Below are 24,005 nucleotides of genomic sequence, written 5' to 3'. Positions count from 1 at the left end.
TCTGGAGCTACCAAAGTTTGTAGCCAACTCTGTGCTCTACAAGGAATCACGATTACCTTCCCTTGAAATGAGATTTAAAATACACACCGTTCAAACATTTATAAGACTCTATGAATCCCCACTAGAAGATCCCAGTCCATGTTCATCAAACGACGAGCCCAATTTTTTGGAGTCAGATGGCCACGGTTTCACACGCCACAAGTCATTGTATCACAATCATTATTGAATCCGTTAGACGTAAATATAAATTATGTAATCACGGAAAACAGCATCTCAAATTCACTTGTTATTACTTATGATGACCTATACCCAAATAATGCAAAGCAGCTTCCCTCGCATATTCTTAACGACTTACTCCAGTATCACTTGAATCAACTCCACATTAACGTAATTATAGCAACGGATGCTTCGCAGAGTGAGGAAAAGGCAGGAGTAGGAATTTTTTCATCATCATTGGACTGGTATTTTTCTATTCGACTTCCCGACTTCACTCCAATATACCTAGCGGAATTCCTAGCTGTTGTCCTAGCCTTACGAAAGCTACACTCTTCCAGGACAACCGCGGTAATAATCACAGATTCTTTGTCGCTGTGCACCTCACGTACTGCTCCCGGCGAGTCACACATATTGAAAACTTTGTACTCACTGGCTCCAAGTCAGTTGAGAAGTTTACGATTAACATGGGTACCTGAGCACAAAGGCATATTTATGAATGAGGTGGCAGACAGCTTGGCCAAGGCTTCTATCAGCGGCCCGGTGCTTCCCCTTCTTCCAACGATGGGTTTTATCACGTCCGCCAGGTTCAGAATATACATCCTTTTAACATCACAATCAAACCTTAAATCATCCTTGGAACTACACCACTTACTATTCCCTTGGAGCAGGAAATTTTGCAAAACAAGACAAATGGAAGTCACATTAACGAGACTACGTTGTCGAGTCCCATTTCCAAATTTTTACATGCACCGATCTGGTCTGGCAATATCCCCATTGTGCCGTTTTTGCAACGCATTAGAGACGATTGAGCACTACTTACTGGAATGCCGGCGTTTCTCCTCCACAGAAATTGCAGTGCGACAGCTCGGCCTGCCATTGAACACTCCGGTACTGCTGTCTTTTGGAGCGTCTGTGCTTGGGCACTCACACAGGAATGTGTGCTTCGCCTTAGAAAAATTTATTATTAAATCAAACCGATTTCATTGATGACTGTATTATTCTTTTCATTCCTCCTCTATTGCCTCATTTATATATTATAGGTATTTTTTTTCCTCTTCATAGCATGACAGTCTACTGAACCGTTTTGATTTTTCCTCGCTTAAACTTATGTAACAAAATTACAGATTTTACCTCCATTTTCTGAACACATAAGCAAAGTCTGCCCGACTCTTGGCCAATCCCCGTGAGTGGGTAAGCGCCAAACTCATCAAGGACATCATCATCATCATCTACCGGTGTTTCGGGCGCTCCGCCGCCAAGCATCACATTTCGCAGTTCGAGATATGCTTCTATACCTCCGAAATTACCATTCGATGACCGCAAGTGGCTTCTATAATGGTCCCGCGCCAAGCCCGTAGTGATTTCTGCGCTCCATTTCACGGCGATCCGCAGTGTGGCCACAGCGGCGTGCCCAAAACCTACACGCGACTTCGACTTTACTGACGGGACATGTACAATTACGTCAGCAAATACGCCCGTTCGTGCCCCGTTTGCCAACGTCGCAATCAACTGGGTATTTTGCAACCGCGCGCGAGGAGCACCAACGATCGCGGCCTAATCTCGCATTCGAGGGAGGAAAGCGGGGAGGTAGCTCGGGAGGGAGGGGGCGGCGTTCTACTCGAGCAGCAACTGCGTAGTTCGCGAGCGACCTGCAGACGTCTCAAACCTTTGTGCGTGCTGTCCTCGCCGCTCAATTTGCGTCAAAGTGATGGCACGAAGGTCATTTCGCTTGCTGCTGCTGCTGCGCTTCCTCCAGGAATTGTTTTCACAGCCAGCACTAGCTTCGTGTGCGCTGCGTTTTCGCCGCTTAGTTCGCGGTGAAGCGAGAGGCAGCACGACGGTCAATTCGCTCGCTGCTGCATGCCGCGCTTCCTCACCCTAGCATTTTGACAGCGAGTTTCCTCGGTCATCGAGTGAGATGTGTTGATGTTTGCTTGTTCGCGCGTGACATCATGCTTGTTAGCTAGTAAGCGAATGTTTACAAGTTTATACGGCCGATAAAACTACTATCCTTACATCGTATCGCTGTCTACTAATTTGCTATTGCAATAGATGCTTCGCCTTTCAGGAGAAGCTGCGACTTTTCCCCTTCTATACGGCCGTGAACCTTCCTATACCATTGGCACAATTTTGCTTCAGAGTGCACTCCTGTTTCCACTGCCGCTAAGCATGCCGATGAATCTCAATGAAAATCGTCTGTGGTATTTGTTTCCTTGTGTTCTCGTCTTTTTCGCGCTGTTTAACCTCAGTTCTAGGTATCTGTCCCCTCAAAGGTGTCATTCAATGCGATAGCATTGTACAGATCAAAACTTGGCATTCGACGATGTGGTAAAGTATGTCCTCGGCGGAGCAGCTAATGAAATGAAAGCGACGGAACGGGGAATGAGCGGCGCAGTGATGTGACGTAGAGAGGCACGTGACAGGAGTGGCTGTAGTGGCGCACTGCTCGGTGTGAAGGTGGTTCTAACAAAGCGAATGTCTATGGATAAACATCGAATGCCATGTGGAGGCCTCTGCGAGCCTGGGCTCACGGGGCCTCTACTACCTATACATAGCCGACTTTGCTCTTTTCCCAAAGCATGGCGTCTCCTAACGACGTGACAAGAACCGTGCGAAGAAGGCTGCTGGGGTGCGGAGGCGGATCGACGGGCTTCCGGACCCGGGCTTGCAGAGGCCTCTACACAGAACAACTTCCATGGATCCCCGTCGACCTGCGGCGTTTCTTTCGCTGTGAGGAGACGCGGGCGACGTTTCGACGACCAGACTGGGGCTTCATGCATCCTTGAGCGTCTACAGGTGTTACTGCTCTGCCTTCGCCGTCCACCTAGTGGACATGTCCATTTCGTCTGTTGCTGAAGTGCTGATTGGCTGGAGGCGCCTGTCTCCTTCTCACGCGTACACCAGCCCAGCCAATCACAACTTCGGCAGCAGAGGAAATTGACATGTTGACTATAGGTGGACACTTACAGAACACCCCTTGCTGTCGAGCATTTAGCGCGCCAAGGGTATACAGCTTTGATGCTGCTCTAAACTTGTCTTTTTAAATGCTTAAACCTTTGTAGTAGCGGGAATGTCACAGGATATCCACTATACACAGCGTGGCAGCAGTCGCGGTCTCGAGCGCGGAGGTTGCTTTCTGACACAGATTTATGACACAGACCATCAAAATAACGACTGCAGGGATATCCGGAAAGAGGCTCGGATAACCTCTTTTTCGAACAGAAGTCCTATAATTATGCCGTTGCATGCTTGCATCTCGCTGTATAAACAGTCGCCAGATGCCGGTACAGCCGCAAGTTCCTCGTTACAAATCTTGAGTCCTTCGGAATTTCGCGAAGGAGTTTCGCGGAGGGCTTGCTCTCGTCGTCGATATACACGCGCCGATTCCCCAGGAGCTAGCGGCCTTATCTGACTCACCGCGCTGCGCGTACGGGCTCGAATCTAAGATGACCTGCCACAGGCCGGCGCTGATAGCCTGAAAGGCGTCGTAGAAAGGCTCGCGGTAAGGGGGGACGGGCGGCGCAACACGAAAGCCAAGGCAGATAGCGCGCGGCCACGAGACGCCGCAGCCCCGTGGTCTGAACCTGTCGCTGTGCGTCGCGATGTCTTTTGACCCGGAGAGCAAGATCCTGCGCTCGGCGTATTCGCCGATGCCCATCCCCAAGGGGCTCACCTACAGTCGACTCATGGTCAACGCACTGTCCAAGCACGGAGACTCTGTCTGCCAGGTGGGCACCCAACCGCCTCGTCTCCGCGCGTGGCAAACAAGCCGACGCGATTGACGTATGTGTTCGCAGAGCATAGACAGACTCACAGACGCGGTGGAGATACCGAAGACGCAACACGGAGCCAGACGAGGACAACAGCACTGTACACCAATCGAAACGTTGGCAAAACTTTCTTAGGCAACTTGTTCAACCTTAGCTTTCGCGCTCCGACTTTTTACAAGTATCTTGTTTCAGCTCTACCTCCGCTTTATATGGTGTTGCAGTTGCATGCAGGCGCTTGTGCGAGAATATGCAAAAAGGACATTTCGAAGAAACAGGTGCGATGTCGTCGTGCATATATATACATACACGAAACTGCACGTGCTTCTCACGATCTGTGTTCAGCAGTGGCGTAGCCAGAAATTTCGTTTGGGGCGGTTGTCACGATGTAGCTCGGCCTCCTCCTCATAGAATTTGCCGAGGAACCAAATACATGAATGATAACTGCATTGCCAATCCTAGAGTTGCTGCAAACGAATTCTTGAACGCAAGGCACTGTCAAGACTAGTAAAATATGTATTTTTTCACGAAATAATGTATTCGTCTGTCCCGAAAATTGTGCCAGAAATACATGTATCTATGGTTCCATGTTTTTGGTCTATTTAATAAGTAAAGAAATTATCACACGAGCTTTAGAACTATATCAGTTCGAAACCAGCAAAGCATGCAGTGCATGCTGACATGAAAAACAGGGCCATGAAATGGTGGGGACAAATATTTTAATGAAACTGTCATTTAAGAACCTTGTTTACATTTTTGTATATGTGCAACGGCCAGGGAAAATTTCAATAACGCTGTCCTTCGTTCCAATGTATTGCGCAGGAGCAGCTGTCACCAGTCGTGTATTGTGAGTAATTGCACCGAAATTGTAGTTGCAACAGAAAGCACACATGAAAAGCAGGAGTTCCGCAAAACATACATTAGAAATGCGAAGACACAATGAAACATGCAAATGCGAAAATACAGCTTGGTAAAAAGAAAAAGTGCCACTGGAAGTAAAGTTAGCTGCATGTAAACACAAAACCTCGCAAGAAGATATTTAAATATATACCTATGTCTCCAATAAATCTACGTATCTAAGCAAAAGTCACTGTATATAATGCGTCAAACCACGCAAATAAACATGTTGCGCAATCACAGATTCACAGATCACAAAATCATAACGCCCGCTCCCCCCCCCCCCCCTTTCTCCACACCATCCGATGCATCGCGCTCGACGGAAGGCGGCGCGCTTCCTCCCCGTTTTTATTAGAATTTGAAGATATCTTCCCAGCGGTAGATTTATTCACCTTTGGCCTCCTTGAAGCCCTTGGGTTCAGCGAGAGCAGGGGAAAAGTAAACATGTCTGTAACAGAGATTAATAAGAGACGATTGAATGATTGGTGGAAGTAGGGAAACGACAAACAACGGAGGCGCACAAAAGCAAAGTTCACAATAGGGTTTCAGAAAGTCTGGTTACGGAAATTTATCGTCTTCTTTTTTCCTTATTTCTTTTTTAACATAGGTAGGACATTAGGCAATATAATAACAAGAGCTTGGTGGCGCAACTTACCACTCCGTTTCAAAACGGACACTCGTAACATCCATCCATTTCTGCTTTGAGCAAACAAGACTGAGCCACCATCGTCGGCTCATCCATGCTCCCCCCCCCCCCTCCCCCACTCTTTCACTCGCACATACAGCAAGCGGCACGCGGTGACGATGTTACCGCCCTTGGACTTTATACGGAATATGACGGCGACGCTGTAGTCTTCATATAGATGCTATCGCAATAATATAATAAGAGCATCCGGCAAGTGAAGAGTCCCGTGGCCATTACTTTCCGCAAAAGAAGTAACAAAATCGAACTTTCACCATGCGACAATTTGCTGCACTGCAACAATGTCTTTTTGTGTGTATGTGGGGCGGGGGCACCGAAATAATGAAAAAAAAAACGAGAAGGAAAGCATGTTGGCCACAATCGAATGCCTACTTCGGGCACCAAATGTGGTTACCGAAGGAATATCGAAGAAAACGTGAGACGCTTGGTCCACGGAGAACAATACGCATACTTCTCGGTATCTCACACTGGCGAGACAAAGTACTTTCCGGAGAGGTTGCGATAACATCGAAGTGAATGTAACGCCCACAAGCGAACGCGTTGTAATCCGTCGAGTACCTACAGTGATGGCACCGAGCGACCATTGTTTGTTTGCTTTTCTCGTCTGCTAGCCAGAAAGCGTCTAAAACCCCGCCGGGCCAAAATCCACTCGGCCAGAGAAAAACGAACGCGCACCGAAGTGCTCCGCGCGGTATTCAGGGCAACACGAGAAAAATGCATGCGCCCTGGCTGGCTCTGGCAGCCCGCGGGTAGCGAGAAGAAAAAAATTGAAGAGGCTCAATCAGTCCTCACTAATAAAAGTCAAAGTAGAAAAAATTAATAAGAACGTAGTTACCTTTGTTGGCTTTAGCGTCTCGACATGGATGCTTTGCTGCAGGTGAAAAAAATGTAGATATTATTTTCTGTGCCATGACGGCATAAATGAAACGCTTGAACGCTTTTAGACTTATTGGATATCGCTACGTGCTTTGTCAACTTGTCTGATAGTGTGCTGATTTGGCTTGTTTCAGTGTATGGTGCGATGTAGAACTTTAGAAAAATCAATGCACCTTTGGCGTCAAATGTTTATAAGAACATTAAACCCACAATGTTCCGGAATTGAAATCTAAAGCGCCACTTTGGAAATAGCAATCCACCTTTCGCATCAAAAGTTTATGAGAACTTTATACCCATAAAGTTTCGGAATCGAAAGCCATGCGTAGCGCATACACTCTGCGGCCTCCGCGAGCTGCCGCGACGAGCCCGCTCGCCATCAAAACGCCCTTGAAATTTTGTGCTCGGATGCGGCTCCTTTTTGCGTTATGTGACTCCAGGTGTATGGGCGTTGCCACAAAATCTAGCCCGAGTTCGCAATGTTCGCGCCGAAATGTCTTTTCGAGCGTTAAAAAGACATTCTAGACAAAATCCAGAATGATTTCCGGTGCCGGGGGTTGTTTTGTTCGGCGGTGCATGGCAGCACCAACAAATTTCGGGGGGGGGGGGGGGGGCTGAAGCCCCATATGCCCATTCTGGCTACGCCCCTGATGTTCAGCGTAACAATTTTCTTGAAAAATTCAAGGCGCAAAATTATATAGCCATCCCATTACATTCTCTAGAGCGTAGATTTGACGACGGCTACCGAGCGTATAGCATGTCGTCACTCGACGCCTATTTCTCCTCGTCTTCATCTGTGTCAAGTGGAGATAGTCGTGCCATACCGTTCGCTTGCTAAGCGCTTCTGCTTTATCTCGGAGTTTCTTTATTTCTTTTTTTTAAAGACAAGACCTGAAGAAGTCAGTTTCCGGCTGGAGCGTCTTGACCTCCTCTGCATCTTATCTATACATGCAAATCATGCAATAAAGTGTAGCGCGATGCGATCTCAGCCGCTCATTGTTCATCCTAAAGCCGACGAACTCGAGGCTCACCTGTACCATAAACGCTTTACGCTACAAACGCTGTACCCTGAGCAAAATTTTTATGTTTTGCGGGTTGATTTTTTTTTTCAGTCGTGGAAAAAATATTTTTATGCAGCTCGTATTGAGCGACAGAAAGCTGAATCGGAACTTTTTTTCAGGATAGTCTACAGTTTTCTCATTGACACGTGTGCTCATAGTATTGGAGAATTACGTAATTATAATATAATATTATAATATAATATTTGAGAATTAATAAATAGGTGAAATAAAAAAAATAGCCTGGCTTGCTCAAGGCGACGGCAAAATTTACCTTGGTTCTGCCCAGCTACGTGACACTTGCATACTTTAAAATTTTTGCACAAGTTAGATGGACTTGGTATATTGTTATTCAAACTACCAATATAATCTATATAGCGCCGCTAAATATTAGACCTCCTTCATCCACGCGCTACCACCGCTTTTGCGAAAACGTATATGGAGGGGCTTTACTAAATATAACGGTCTTAAAAAGGTTTACGCTATGCTTGTTTTTTGCTAGAACAGTACTTATTTGTTGACAGACTGAAGTAAATAACACCTTACAAATGTTGGAGCATCATTTCGATAATAATAAATTAAATTGCAGGGTTTAACGCCCCGAAACTGCAGTGAGTTTTGAGGGGCGCCGTACGTACAGTGCAGGGCTCCGGATGCATGGTGCACTCTATACGGGCACTTAAACGTAAGTACGCGCGCCCTCGCCCCCACCTTCACAGCGGCCTCCACGCTGTGAAGATGGTTGGACAGCGAAGCTGCAAAACAACTAGAACGCTTACCCACTGCGACGTAGGTTGAAATTATTCACGTGGCGACATTCACATGCCCTTCACCTAATTACTAGCCTAAGACGTTTCGACAGCCTGCGGCTTGACTTGCGCCGCTGCTTCGTGCCACCTACAAAGAGGGGACCAGAGAGGAGAGAAATTCGCCGCGCCTCGTATGCACGCTGCTCTTCAGGAGTCGATCCTGACTATACGTGGCTTTCCCACAGCACTGTCCCAACACAAATCAGTTGCTAGGCGGGCCCTTCTTTAACCTACGAGAGTGTAGTTACGTCACTCACCACTTCGTATGCTACAGTCAAGCTGCCGTCGCCGCGGCAGCTTGCGCAACGGTAATCTTTACCGGAAAACGAATGCGGGGAGCGCTGCATGTGTTGTCGCTACTGGGCTACTACTAGATGTTGTCGCGTACTCCAGGGTAGCGTACTCCACCGTTGCCGAGTTGTTGCGACGCCTGTTTATCGAAGCTCGACCGACGTTACTATTTGGTAGCGTGGCGTTGTCGGCGGGCTGCAGGCATCCGGTAAACCACGGCGACCAGGCAAGGACGAGACTATTTCTAGTGCGAAACTTGCACGGTTTATTCAATGGTTGGTGAAAGATGAGAAGAGAATGAAGTGAAAAAGTATATTGCGGGGTCCATTAAATAGGCCCAATAAAGTCGTAGGCTGGACCTTGCTCACGTCAATGTCACGTGATATGCACTGAGTTCCACGATGCTTGGCGACGGCACCCACTCACCCGGCGACCTTTCACGAGCGTGCCTGTGCTGGTGGCACTAAGCAGGTGACGTTGTAAGTCCTCGTCGTGGATTTGCAGCAGGTTCCACCTTGGGTGGGCCTTTCTTCTAGGCGACTTGGTTCGCGGAAGTTCTCCTGTAGAGCTTGATAGTTCGTGGAAAGGGCGTCTGGTTGTGGATAGGCCGCTGATCCATTGTCCCAGTTGACGTCTTCACGAGCGTCCATCCGCTGGTGGCACTCAGCAGGTGACGTTGTAAGTCCTCGTCGTGGATTTGTAGCAGGTTCCACTTTCGGTGGGTCTTTCTTCTAAGCGACGTTGGTTCTCGGAAAATGTTGACAGTTCGTGGGAATCGTAGGCAGCTGATCACTTCTCTTTCGCGCGTCGCGGAAAGGGTTTTCACGCACGCACACAAAGAGGCCTGTGAACACTGCGTAGCGTCCGCCAGACCTGTAACCACTCGAGACAACATAGCGAATTAGGAATCCATTCTTCCTTTCGCTTAGGCATGCACACACACGGAGGGGCCTGCAAGCACTTAGGGGCCCTGCCAGATCGGTCATCCACTCGAGACAACCATGGTAAATTAGGAATCCATCCTTCGTTTCGATGAGGCATGGTGGTAGAGCATCCTTTTTGCCCGGGGTGTTACACGCAAACCGTAACAGCGGTTGGGACGCTTGTTTTGAACTTGCTCTTTACTGAAACGTATGTACCAGTGGCTTAGCCAGAAATTTCGTTCGGAGGGGGTACGGCCTCACGACAGCTCGGCCTCCTCCTTATAGAATTTCTCGAGGGATCAAATACATGAATAACTTCACTGCCATTGCCAAAGATGCTGCAAACGAATTCTTGAATGCTACGCACTGTCAAGAAAAGTAAAATATGTATTTTTTCATAAGAGAATATACTCGTATATCCCAAAATTATGCCCAATATAACTGGTATCAATTATTCCATGTTTTTTGCCTATTTAATAAATAAAGAAAATGTCACACGAACTTTAGAACTATGTCAGTTCGAAACTAGCAAAGCAGCGCATGCCACTGATATGAAAAATGTAAAGGCCATGAAGTGACCAAGTTGAGGACACATATTTTAATGAAACTGTCATTCAAGAACATTGTATACATTATTGTATACGGCACACAAGCTGGCGGCACACAAGCTTTCCAAGAATGACAGGCGTACGTTTGAAACTGGCCAACTTTTCAAGAACGCCTAATAAATACTAGGATGACTAGGCTGCAAGAAAGACTAATTGGCAGGCCATAAGCACATTATAGCCAATTGTCATGTATTGGACGGAAAGAAGGGACCCGAGGGGCCAGCTTTTGTAAGGGCACCGTTTTTGTAAGAACGCCCACGCGTATTTGTATGTAAGAGCCATATGAAACCAACCGATATTGAAGAAACGGAAAGCAAAGGCTAAATTATTTGTGGCTTGTAATTGAAGTGTAAAAATGAGAAGCTAATGGGAAGTGGAGGAACACTGAACCTGCTGACGGTGAGAGCCTAATCCACAACCTCTGAATTACAGGCGTGTTGCACTACAAATTGTGCCACGGCGATGGCAGTTCCCACGTCCACGCATTCTTGGGTATTTATGTACATGTACAAGAACTGATCGAAGGAGTGTTAAACAGCGCCACACTTCCACTGCAGAAAAGAAAAAAAAAAGCTTGTATTACCGATTTTGTTTCTGCATTGCTTCGAAAATCTTCTGATAATTATAATTTGCGATACTTCGTTCAGCAGGTAGAGAACAGTAGCCCGATCTGAAGAGTCGGTTGCTGCGAAATATTTGGTTAGTTTTCATATTCTAAAATGCCGAATAGTTCATTTTCAAATACCAAAAAGTATTACATCATATTCGAAACTTCGCTATTCGCTAAAGCTAAGTCCCTCTATATTCTGTTGGTAAATTGACTATTTTCCTTCAGCTGGACGAACAATTGACCAACATGACACCGTCTAGGTAAATTATTTACTTCACGCTAGCTTATATTAGAGTATTTCAAAACCACCTACATTCTTCAAATCTGTGTTACAGTTATAGCGAAGATTTTAGTGACTTTTTTTGTCTCACTTCAGTGACGCGCTTCTTAAAATGTTGGCAACACTAGACTGTAATGGGTATAACCAGAGGCTTGGTATAACCAGAGGCTTGGTATAACCGGAGGCGGGGCCCTCTTTCCGCGAATCAGACTCTGTGCCTGTCACGTGACGTCGACGGAAGCAAGATCCCTCCCACGATTGTAGAGAGCCTATTTAAGGGCTCCGAAATGTACCTTTTTTTGAACACTTCATTCTCTTCTCTTCATCTTTCACCAACCTTTGAATAAACCGTGCAAGTTTCGCACTAGAAATCGTCTCGTCCTTGCCCGGTCGCCATGGTCTACCGGATGCCTGCAGCCCGCCGACAACGCCACGCTACCCAATAGTACCGTCGGTCGAGCTTCGATAAACAGGCGTCGCTACAACTCGGCAGCAGTATAATACGCTACTCTGGAGTACGCGACACCCGTCACATCCACGACGCGACCGACTGTTGCTTTAGGTCGGTTTCGGGGAACGCGCTCCACGGTGGGTGACCCTCTTTCCCGCGGCAATGAGAGGTATCATTTGATATCATTTCCGTATTTGTACGACATCTACAAATCACTTAGCTAATCCACCTTTTTTTTGGAAGTGGTTACAAGATAATCAGATCCCAGATACGCCAACCCGAGTGAATTCAGCTGTGATCTTGCCTTTAAAACTTGTTATCGTACTGGTAGCAAGGAATTCAAATACGTTTATAGCGCATTTGTGAACGTGCCGGATAGCCGTAGTAAGAGGAGAGCCGCTTGAAGCCATGATGTATCGAGGGGTGAGCCAATCCTTCCATGTGCACTGGTGGAGGTTTGGTCGGAGGTACGACAGAGTATATAACCTGTAAAGAATGCTAGAAATCATAACACTCCCATCACTTGATTCAGATAGTGGATACTGCGCGCCCAGTCATCTTTCAGGCATATAGTTAACTTACACTAGGTTTTCCATTAGAGCCGTTTTCCCTTGCTATCCGCACGGCGACGGCAAACATCACCTTGGTTCGGTCCAGCCACATGGCATTTGTATATTTTTAAAGTGTGGCTCAATTTACGTGAAACACCCTGTATATATAGGCTCAGTATTGAATGAAAAAAAAAACTTTAATGCTTAGAAGCGCGCGCGCACGCACGCACGCACGCACGCACGCACACACACACACACAAAGATCGACCTATGGTATACCGCTGCTAATGCGTTGTGTTAGATCATTTTGCTTTATTTTTATTTCGGGCTTTTTATTTGCAGCCAGTCGCGCGGCAGCGTCACATGCTTCCACAGCGTTGCACCAGAAGTTTTACACGGACTATCGGTGGGCGGACGATGCTATAATCTTTGCACGCATACTAAGGCTTAAGCTAAAGAATGCGTGCGATCATTTCGCCGCCGCCACCGTCGTCAGCTCCACAACGGCTGCGAAACGACAGACAGCTAGCGATCAAGAGAACTAAACTGCATGAGTCGCGGTGACGGCGAAATTCATGCTTGCTAGATTCGCATGTGATGTGCATTTAAGCTATCACCGTGGTCACATGAGCCTCCTACAATTTGATATGTAAGATCATTTTATATCGTTCCTTCGTTTATAAAACAAAATCTATGTATATCATCGTGCTGAACCAAACGAAACAGCAGTGCCGTTACGAAGTCACAAATAACTTCATCACTAGCCATGAAAAGGGTATATCAATCAGTATTTTTTATTACGATAGCAATTATATGGACACTCCAGTGGAATTTTCGTCGTTGGCGTCGCCGTGAGGTTTCCTATAAAGTCCAGGTGCGATAAAATCCTACGCGTCCCGCGCGCCGTATGCTGTGTGTGTGAGGATGAGCCGAGAAGGATGGTGGCTTGATGCGTGCCCACTGTTGGAGGTCACGTGATAACGCGCACGCAAAAGGAGGGAGGGGGGGGGGGGGGAGGTCAGCGCGCGCGCTACTGCTATTAAGCGCGCCCTAGGCGTGGCAGGTGGGCGCCTCCTCCTGTAGTCCGGCCGCCCGCGCTGAAAGTTGGAGGTAATCTCCGGCGGGTGCAAACTTTGGGCTAGCCGAAGTTGCTGGTGGCTGCATGTGCAGTTTTAGCGTGCGCCTAGCGCTCAGATGTCACGTAATCTCAAGTTTATGGCACGAGTTGAAGCGAGAGGCATTAGAAGCGTTCGCTCTCCTTTTCGCGCTTAACAAGACCGCGTTGTGACAGCGAGTGTTCGTGGCCGAATGAGGTCTGTTATTGTTTTGCCTGTATATGCTGATGACATCACGCTTGCTAATTTACTAGTCAGCGAATGTTCACCGTAAATTATACGATCGATAAAACCTTACTTCGTGCACCCGCCGCGGTGGCTTAGTGGCTATAGCGTTGCGCTGCTAAGCACGAGCCCGCGAGATGAAATCCCGGCCGCGGCTGTCGAAATTTCACCAAGGCGTTTCGACGAGGACGAAATGAAAACGAAATGAAATTGCGTGCACGTTAAAGAAGCCGATGTGGTCAAAATTAATCTGGAGTCCCCCACTACGGCGTACCTTGTGATAATATCGTGGTTTGGCCCGTAACACCTCATTTTTTTATTTATTACTTCGTGCAGTATAATACTTTGCTATCGCTATCACTGCTTCGCCTTTCGGGCGAAACTGCGACTTTTTAGACTAATTTTCATGTCTCCATAGCGCCTTATACCATATATATTTGAAACGGAGCATTAGGAGGCACGTCCTTCTACCCTCTCCAACTGATCCCCTATAGCTAAATCTGTGTCTGCAGATGAAACCGTCGACGTCTTCCCATAGAGGTGCTCTGGTCTTTCAATTTCCGCTTCTTTAAGGTAACAGTGAAGCATTAAAAGTCTTTTTTTGACAAGCGCGAACCGAGAATACGCAGCGAAATTGTATAATCAGACCAATATAATTAAGGAACGTGGATTGCTTGCTTGATTGTTTCCCTGACTGCATGACTGCTTCTCCCGCAGATTGGCGCCGTGAGTGGTCGGCGGCAGACGTACCGCGAGGTTCTGCAGGCCAGCTACAGGCTGGCATGTAGCCTGCAGCGGCTCGGCCTGCAGCCGGGCGACTTAGTGGGCGTCCGCTGTGGCCTCATTCTCGAGTTCCTCGTCACCGCGCTCGCGGTCATCCGCGCTGGATGCACGCTGCTGTCGGTCCGCGGCGAGACCATCCGTAAGCGCGCTTTCCCACGCGGCCAGTGTCTAGCCGGCCAGAGGTATCATTCCTGACAAATGCCGCCGCATTCTCGAATTCGCCATCTTGCCTGCTCTGATTGGTTCGCAGCATGGCTACGCCCTCCCCGATTTCCTGAAGAAGAAGGTGGAACTCGGAAGCGTCCAAACCAGCACCTTCAGTCTAGTTTGTGCTCAGATGCATAGCAATTTCGAGGCCAAAATTTAGCTATACGCAAACAGCGAACGTAGGGTAGCGAATGCTACCTGAGACAATGAGATCGGTTTAAAGAATATCGGGAACACTATATGAGAAAACCACACTACACTCTTGAAAAAGTTTGCATCCTTTGAGGCTTATCCCACAACAATAATCATCTGCCTTGCTAGCGTTACCTTGAAAGCTCTGTGCTCGCTATAACTTCGTTGTCGAGAATGCTAAGGCACGCTGATAACGCGCATGCCGTTCGTGACGTGGAAGTACCGGGCGCGCAGCGTTAAAGACAGGAAATGCTGGCAAGATAGATGACGATTATCGTTGTAGGACAGGATTAGCATCATAGGGTGCACATTTTTTAAGAGTGTACGGAACATGTATTCATACCATATGTGGTGTAAACATCCTACTATACACTCTAAGAACATTTTACGCCCTTTGGAACGTATCTTTATTCCACAACAGTAATCATCATCTGTCTTGCGTTTCCTTTCTTGAAAACTATGTGCTCGTTAATTTCTCATCAAGAATGCTTTCTCACGCTGATAACGCGCATGTCTTCAGTGAACTATAATTACCAGACGTGCATCCGTTAAAGAAAGGAAATAGAGAGAAATGAAGAGGGAAAGGTAGGAAGGTTAACCAAGGACTTGCCCGAGTGGCTACCCTACACTTGGGAAGGGAGAAAAGAGAAGAACAGATAAAAAGAGAAAAGAAAAATAATAGTCATTCACAGTCAGTTGCGGAGGAACCTCCACTGTTACAAGCGTTCATACAATCCAGTGTCCGTCAAGAAACGCAGAAGGGCTTTTGTGGCCTTTTGTATGCAAGAACGCATAGGCCATGGTCCACGGATCTTTTCTTCTGAGAGCGCTGTATTGTCTAGCAGGTTGAGTTTCGCTTGTAAAGTACACGTCGCTGAGTGTAAAAGGATGGGCAGTGACACAGAAGGTGCTCTAGAGTCTTATCGCGCCCGCACAAATTGCACGCCGCACTGTTGGCCATTCCTATCAGGAATGTATAGGAATTTGTAAATGCGACGCCCAACCAGGTGTGTAAACTGCTTTTCGGGTGTGTATAAACTGAGTGGGTAAACTGTTCCTGGAGTGAACGTCGTGGTTATCGATGCGTGAGCGCATATTAACACCAGATGACAATTATGGCATTTCCCTTCTTGTAGGATTGCATGCCCGGTGCTTTCCTGTCATAAATACGAGTTCGCAAGCGCTCAATAGTGTTCCTGAGAGAAAAACGTCGAGCGCAAGTAGCGTTAACGAATGGTCATAAGTATTGAAGCCACCTTGCAGTATCCTGCGTGACGTCATGGATTGGCAGTGATTGCTCGGAACTAGTTAAATGCTCATGGAAAAGGGCAAAGACAGAATGCAACGAGCTCGGGAACTTTTTCTGGACAAAAACGACCCAGCAGAGGCGCTGAAGTACTTCAAAATCCGTGACGTCACCCTGATCCCGTACTGGCGCTACGGCCTATGCTATGCTACTACATCGGGCCTCACAACGAACAGCTTTTAGTAGGCGACCGAGCGAGCCGGAGTGAGTGCCGAAACGTCGCGATGTCACGCTCCCATGTGACCACCTTCTGCGTCACGACGATACGACACAGTAACCTAAGAAACGAAACCGAGGCTGGCCATAGAAAAGCCATTGTATTAAATTATTAATGGCACTTTGAGGCTTGTCAGCATGTTTTCTAGGGTTTCGAGCAGCAGGACCTTCATTCAACGCACAAAATGAAAAGTCGATCGAAATACGGCAGTACCTCCTCTAACGCGCGCGTTACATGTTTCTTTCAAGTGTTTGCAATTCGGGATTTTGCAGGAGAGTTCAAGTACCAGCTCGAAGACTCGAAGCCGTCGTTAGTGTTTGCAGAGCCTGAGCACTGTCCAAGGATACTCGAAGCTGCCAAGGGACTCTCAAACTTCAAGGTATACATGCGGAAAACAGAAAGCATTCGTATAGTTACTGTCGCGCATGGAGGCAACTATAGCGTCGCGCTGAACTCTTGCCACGTCACGTTATTGCCTTTTTTATTGCCGTTATTGCCGTCACGTTAGCGGCGTTCATTGTCCTCCAATGAACGCCGCTAATACATACGAAGGCCCAGGACGGCGGCTCTGCCATACGCTGCTTTCTGGTATACGATGAAATGTTTGACCTTTCGTTTTTTATGAAGTGGCTGCTTCAAATTCAAAGCGGAACATCACTTGTGCGCTGTATGTGCAGTTTTCGCATGTGTAGAAATAATAACATCAAAACCATCACACAGGTAAAAGACGATTCAAATTATTCGATCAGCACGCACTAAATAACTTCTTTTGCGGGAGTCTTCACCCTTTATTTAAGTTTATTTAACATTCTCGTACTCCTCTAAAGTAAATAAGCACATTTGAGAAAGGAAAACCAATACACCACTAAAATATGATTAAACGTCAAGAAAGTGTTACTGTAGCATAGATATTATTTTGTGGCTGCAGAAAAAATTCTTACATCTACGGCGGCGCCTACATTACAATGCCGAAATGCCGAAATGAAGTGCCCTTACCCTTTGATTTCGATGCACGTTGAAGAACCGCATGAGATCAATGTATCCAAGTCACCATCTAAAGCATCTCGTCTACGCCTGTCTACACTGTCCCTGTGTCTTTTGTGCGATAAAGGCTAAAATGGAATACCAACATGCCCAAACTTACATTCTTTCGTCCCTGAGAGTGCGACGCAAAACCACGCCAATTCCAACTTAACATATTCGTACATTCACTTTACCGTGTTTCAGTATAGAGTCGTTCGTTGTCTTATGTGCCATAGAGTTTCATACAATAATTGTACAAAACTCTACGTTCTATGTGGAAAAGAAGCCAACCGGAAAGGCTATGATTGAACAGAGAGAGCGGGAAGGGCGCCAACAAAAAGTGGCGAGTCGTGTGTTGAGTTCTTTGTTACGTTGTTTACGCTGTCTTCCATGTTACAGATGTATGTTTCGCAGAGACCTCAAACATGCGTGTTTGACTCAAAATATGACAACTACTACGGCTATTATATCGAAGTTATCACGTGATTACTTTCATTCAGAAAACAGGGAAGTGCACAAGAGATTAATAAACGGAAATATTAAGAAAATCACTCTAACCGTGAGAAAAGGCTTCGTAGACCAGAAAAGACGCCAACATGAAAGACGGGTGGCGACGCTGCCTTGGAATTCCCGCACCAGTTAGCCGTGACGTCATTAGTTTGGCGCCGTCTGCTCGAGCCTATAATACTTTTTTTTTTCCAGTAAAGATGTAAAACAATGTATTCTAAAAGGGCCAAAGACTCAACATATGGCAAGTTTCGAGAATGTTGACCGGCCGGAAGTCCAAATGCGAGAAACTACTCTGAAATCCGCGAGGTCACACGGACGTACACTGGCACGTGCTGTAGCACGCCGTCGGTCCTCTATGAGACGAGACGTGCGCGCATGCAGGGCGTCGTGTCGTACGGCGACTGCGAAGGGTGCACCTCGTACGACGACTTGGTGGCCGAGGGCGAGGCGCTGACTCTGCGCGAGCCGGCACTGGACCCGCGCGAGGCCGTCATGGTGATCACCTACTCGGGCGGTACCACTGGAGCGCCGAAGGGCGTCATGCTCACGCACCACAACTTCGTCGCCACTCAGATCATGTGGGATGCGTACGTACCTGATCACTCCTACCATTGCAAAAGTCGCTCACGCGTGGATCGAAAGATTCGACTCGACCACGTCTTTACCGAGACAAATGCTGAATACGCCGGCCGTCGGAAAGCCAACGACACTATACGGGGTGTTTTTTTAATAACGTGAGGTTCAGGAGACTAACAAAAAAGTCGCAGTGTCGCCCGAAAGGCGACGCATCGATTGCGATAGCAAATTAGAGGACAACCATAATAAAAAGTAGTTTTATCGGCCGTATAACTCGTAAACACTCACTAAATTAACAAACATGGTGTCAGCGCGCACAGGCAAACATCACACTTGAGGACTGCGGACAATCGCTGTCACAATGCTGGCGTGAGGAAGCGCGGCAGCATGCAGCAGTGAGCGGAGTGACCTTCGTGCTTTATATCGCTTCAACGCAAACTGAGCAGCGAGAACACAGCATACACAAAGTTAGCAGCCGTTGGCTCACCTAGACCCAGACCCAAAGCAGACAGCGCGCAGCCATTCCATACGCAATTGCTGCTGAAGTACAACGCCTACCTATCCCCCCCCCCCCCCCCCCCCGGTTCCTTGCGCGCGACGGGAGACGGCGCGCTTGCTCCCCGCTTTCTAAAGCACCTTAATATGAAAGCAGGTAGCGACCCTCTCCTCTCCACGGCGCTTTCCTCCTCGATTCTCCTCGCGCGCCGGCTGCGTGCGCTGCGCACGGCACGCTTCTTCTCCTTGGCTCCCGCGGACGGGCCGCAGCATTCTGTAGAGGCACATTGGGCCGGTTGCGCGCCCCAGTGGTGTAGAAAATTCGGAAAAATGGTGATAACAGCATCGAGAATGCTGAAGGTAACGTTTATGAGAAGGCTGCTTCCTTACGGGCCAAAATCACGATCTGATTATGAGGCACGCCGTAGTGGGGGACTCCGGATTAATTTCGACTGCCTGGAGTTCTTTAACGTGCACTTAAATCTAAGTACACGGATGTTTTTGCATTTGGTCACCATCGAAATGCGGCCGCCGTGGCCGGGATTTGATCCCCCGACCTCGTGCTTAGCAGTGCAGCACCAAAGCCACTAGTATGCAACCGCGGCGGGTGCACACACGTTTTTAAGGGGCGTTGCCGTCTGATGCGCAGCGGGACACACTCAGTCTCGATATTGCCTTGGTTGAAGTTCGGAATTTGATGATGAATATCTCAAACCAGGCACGATTTTCAAGCTTTTGGAAAGATGGGGGCGCGTGAAAAATGTCAATGCCTCCAAATTAACCATCTAGACAACTGCCCCTATATATCCGCCTCGCCAACTCGTCTGCAAAAACGCCATGTTCGCTGTGCTCATTACTCTCGTTTATAAAAAATAAATATTTTCTAAAAAAAACCTGTATAGCTATTCAGCGCGCTGCACTCGCACAGTCCTTTTACGGTGACCTGGGAACGACAACGACTTACGACATATGCCGAGAAACGTGTGCGTTGCAGGAGACGCCCTTTTCCCCCTATATTAGATGTATACAACCATAGCTTTTACAGAAGAAATGTGACTATATATATATATATATATATATATATATATATATATATATATATATCTGCTGTTACCTGATCCTCCCCAGCTGCCTTCCCCCTTTGCATATCTTCCAAGGCTTTCCTTACTTCTCCCGGAGTAACCTTTGGGATTTCGAATTCCTCTAGACTATTTTCTCTTCCATTATGGACGTGGGTGTTACTGGTACTGTATAAATCTCTATAGAACTCCTCAGCCACTTGAACTATCTCATCCATATTAGTAATGATATTGCCGGCTTTGTCTCTTAGCGCATACATCTGATTCTTGCCAATTCCTAGTTTCTTCTTCACTGTTTTTAGGCTTCCTCCGTTCCTGAGAGCATGTTCAATTCTATCCATATTATACTTCCTTATGTCAGCTGTCTTACGCTTGTTGATAAACTTTGAGAGTTCTGCCAGTTCTATTCTAGCTGTAGGGTTAGAGGCTTTCATACATTGGCGTTTCTTGATCAGATCTTTCGTCTCCTGCGATAGTTTGCTGGTATCCTGCCTAACGGAGTTACCACCGACTTCCATTGCACACTCCTTAATGATGCCCACAAGATTGTCGTTCATTGCTTCAACACTAAGGTCCTCTTCCTGAGTTAAGGCCGAATACCTGTTCTGTAGCTGGATCTGGAATTCCTCTATTTTCCCTCTTACCGCTAACTCATTAATCGGCTTCTTATGTACCAGTTTCTTCCGTTCCCTCCTCAGGTCTAGGCTAATTCGAGTTCTCACCATCCTGTGGTCACTGCAGCGCACCTTGCCGAGCACGTCTACATCTTGTATGATGCCAGGGTTCGCGCAGAGTATGAAGTCGATTTCATTTCTAGTCTCGCCGTTCGGGCTCCTCCACGTCCACTTTCGGCTATCCCGCTTGCGGAAGAAGGTATTCATTATCCTCATATTATTCTGCTCCGCAAACTCTACTAATAACTCTCCCCTGCGATTCCTAGTGCCTATGCCATATTCCCCCACTGCCTTGTCTCCAGCCTGCTTCTTGCCTACCTTGGCATTAAAGTCGCCCATTAGTATAGTGTATTTAGTTTTCACTCTCCCCATCGCCGATTCCACGTCTTCATAGAAGCTTTCGACTTCCTGGTCATCATGACTGGATGTAGGGGCGTAGACCTGTACAATCTTCATTTTGTACCTCTTATTAAGTTTCACAACAAGACCTGCCACCCTCTCGTTAATGCTATAGCATTCCTGTATGTTGCCAGCTATATTCTTATTAATCAGGAATCCGACTCCTAGTTCTCGCCTCTCCGCTAAGCCCCGGTAGCACAGGACGTGCCCGCTTTTAAGCACTGTATATGCTTCTTTTGGCCTCCTAACTTCACTGAGCCCTATTATATCCCATTTACTGCCCTCTAATTCCTCCAATAGCACTGCTAGACTCGCCTCACTAGATAACGTTCTAGCGTTAAACGTTGCCAGGTTCATATATATATATATATATATATATATATATATATATATATATATATATATATATATATATATATATATATATATATACATTATATATATATATACATATATACATATACATATATATATACATATATACATATATACATATATATATATATATATATATATATATATATATATATATATATATATATATATATATATATATATATATATATATATATATATATATATATATATATATATATATATATATATATATATGAACCTGGCAACGTTTAACGCTAGAACGTTATCTAGTGAGGCGAGTCTAGCAGTGCTATTGGAGGAATTAGAGGGCAGTAAATGGGATATAATAGGGCTCAGTGAAGTTAGGAGGCCAAAAGAAGCATATACAGTGCTTAAAAGCGGGCACGTCCTGTGCTACCGGGGCTTAGCGGAGAGGCGAGAACTAGGAGTCGGATTATTGAGTCGGATTGAGTTCATATATATATATGAACCTGGCAACGTTTAACGCTAGAACGTTATCTAGTGAGGCGAGTCTAGCAGTGCTATTGGAGGAATTAGAGGGCAGTAAATGGGATATAATAGGGCTCAGTGATATATATATATATATATATATATATATATAGTCAGTGCGTGTTGTACAGCGCCAGATTTTAGACATCAAAGTTTATTTTATTATATGAAAAAGTGGTCGGCGCTATGTATGTGACGCGCAAAAGCCGCACCACTGGTTGACATCTACGTACATGCAACAACGGCGCAGGTGGACGGCCGCGCTGCCGGTAGCCAACGCCCGCGTGGTGCGCCCAGTGACGCTGGACTGGATGCCGCCTGTGCACCTGTCGGGCATTGTCACAGTTCTCGGGAACTGCCTTAGAGGCTGCACGCAGGTGCTGCTGTCCTCCACGGAGACTGAGGACATATTTGCTGCCATAGAGAAGTACCGTGTATGTATAGATGCCCCTTCTATAGGTATGTCCTTCATGCACCCCGACATGTCTCTTGTGTCATCTGCACTTTGCCTACCGTCTTTATTCTATTAGAAGAGAAACAATACCCGAATCGTCAGAGGTGGCATCACGGTTCTATGAGGAGAGCGATAGGTGGTCGGCCGCCCCCTTTTACACAGTCGCCCATGCGGAATTTTCTTGTAGAAAAGAATGTTTTATAGCGCGCGTATGTGATTTCTGCGCGATGGTTGTCATTTACATCGGGTTCTTTGTTTCTTTTTAAAGCGCAGCTCTTAGGCGCCCGTTCCTGCATTGAGCGTCGGCGTGCCTCGGCGTCCCTCGTAATCGAGCGAACGAGCACAGCGAAAGAGGAAAGGGCGAACGCGAAGCATGGCGGGTGATGAAAGGCGGCGGTACCGAAGAGAGCGCAATGAGCAAAGCAGAGGAGGCTGCAGTGAAAGCATGAGACGAAAAGCGGGGGATGAGAGTATATGACGAAAGGGCGAGAGGAAAAGCGTAGTGCCGCGCAAGACGGGCTCTGTGGCGTCTACCTCTACGAGATGGCGCCAGGGTAGTGCACTGTCTTCTGTTCACCGATGGCATGCGGCGAGTGCGTCCACCGATACCATATATGAAAAAAAAAAAACGCTGCATGAACGGAGGTCTGTCTGCGGCTGCTGCTGTGAATCGCGCCCACGCGTCACCCGCGCGCTGCCTCTTGCGATCTCCCAATCAGCGAGGCAGTCGCGCCTCTCCAAACCGTTTGAAATTTGCCGCGCGACACAGATTGTCCGGGCCAGCCAATACATCGCGAAATGAAAACACGTATTGAGCTAAACTCAAATTTCACAAAGGAGTATCGTAATCGTCGCTGAATTGATCTAAATTACTGGACGAGGCGGCCATTATGCCTACGAGAAACCAAAATGCTTAACTGAATAATTAACACAATTAAGATATTTAACTGATTAATTAATTGCATTACGGCACATATTTCAATCTTCGAATTAAGGCCGGTGAGTTCTCAATGCCATCCACAATCGGAACGAATTCTCCGGACTGCACCACTTTCGAGATATTAATTTTCAAGGTGTTCAACGAAATGCATTGATGTTCCAGTTACTTTCATGTTTTAATGCATAAAATTTTTCAAAAAAAGTACGAATGCATTTAGTCGGACACATAGAAAATCAATATCTCGAAACTGGTGCAGTCCTCAGAATTCGTTCCAAGTCGATACGCCTCGCGAACTCACTAGCTACACTTCGTAGATTAAAATCTCTGTAGTAAAATAAGTAATTAAGACGTTACTAAGCGTAATTATTTTAATTCAATCAAGCATTTAGATTTCGTAGAAGTAATGGCGGCCTCATCGAGTAATTTAGCGCTACAATTGTGCTATCTATCCCGGCCACGGCGGCCGCATTTCGATGGGGGCGAAATGCGAAAACACCCGTGTGCTTAGATTTAGGTGCACGTTAAAGAACCCCAGGTGGTCAAAATTTCCGGAGTCCTCCACTACGGCGTGCCTCATAATCAGAAAGTGGTTTTGGCACGTAAAACCCCAAATATTAAAAAATTGTGCTATCTGCCACAGGCAATATTTAAAAATTTGTTGCAGCTAAAAAAATTCACCGACGGTTACGGTACTCCCTGATGTGAAGTTTGAGCGCAGCTCTATGCGTGTTTTCATTTCACAGTATATTGGCTGGCGCGGACAATCTGTCTCGTGCGGCCCAATGCAAACGGAGCGAAGTGTCCCGCGACTGCCTCGTTAATCGGGAGATCACGAGGCAGCGCGTGGGCGACGAGTGGGCTTGATTCACAGCAGCCGCCGCATACAGACCTCCGCTCATGCAGCGC

General features: G+C 46.9%; 1 protein-coding gene across 1 annotated transcript in view; it reads left to right on the top strand.

Moving 5' to 3' along the window:
• The first annotated feature begins 3,698 nt into the window (after positions 1 to 3,698).
• LOC135906651 (luciferin 4-monooxygenase-like) overlaps positions 3,699 to 24,005 on the top strand; it is a 30,603-nt gene continuing 10,296 nt past the window's right edge. The window contains exons 1-5 of the mRNA XM_065438163.2: positions 3,699 to 3,944; positions 14,095 to 14,299; positions 16,355 to 16,461; positions 17,997 to 18,202; positions 21,956 to 22,139. Of these exons, the coding sequence (XP_065294235.1) occupies positions 3,819 to 3,944; positions 14,095 to 14,299; positions 16,355 to 16,461; positions 17,997 to 18,202; positions 21,956 to 22,139 (828 nt within the window). The 5' untranslated portion in view covers positions 3,699 to 3,818. The remainder of the gene's footprint in view (positions 3,945 to 14,094; positions 14,300 to 16,354; positions 16,462 to 17,996; positions 18,203 to 21,955; positions 22,140 to 24,005) is intronic.

The sequence above is a fragment of the Dermacentor albipictus genome, chromosome 1 (genome assembly GCF_038994185.2).
Source record: "Dermacentor albipictus isolate Rhodes 1998 colony chromosome 1, USDA_Dalb.pri_finalv2, whole genome shotgun sequence".
Classification (NCBI taxonomy): domain Eukaryota; kingdom Metazoa; phylum Arthropoda; class Arachnida; order Ixodida; family Ixodidae; genus Dermacentor; species Dermacentor albipictus.
The sequence above is the reverse complement of the archived record's forward strand: the minus strand, read 5'-3'. Positions and strand labels throughout refer to the sequence as shown.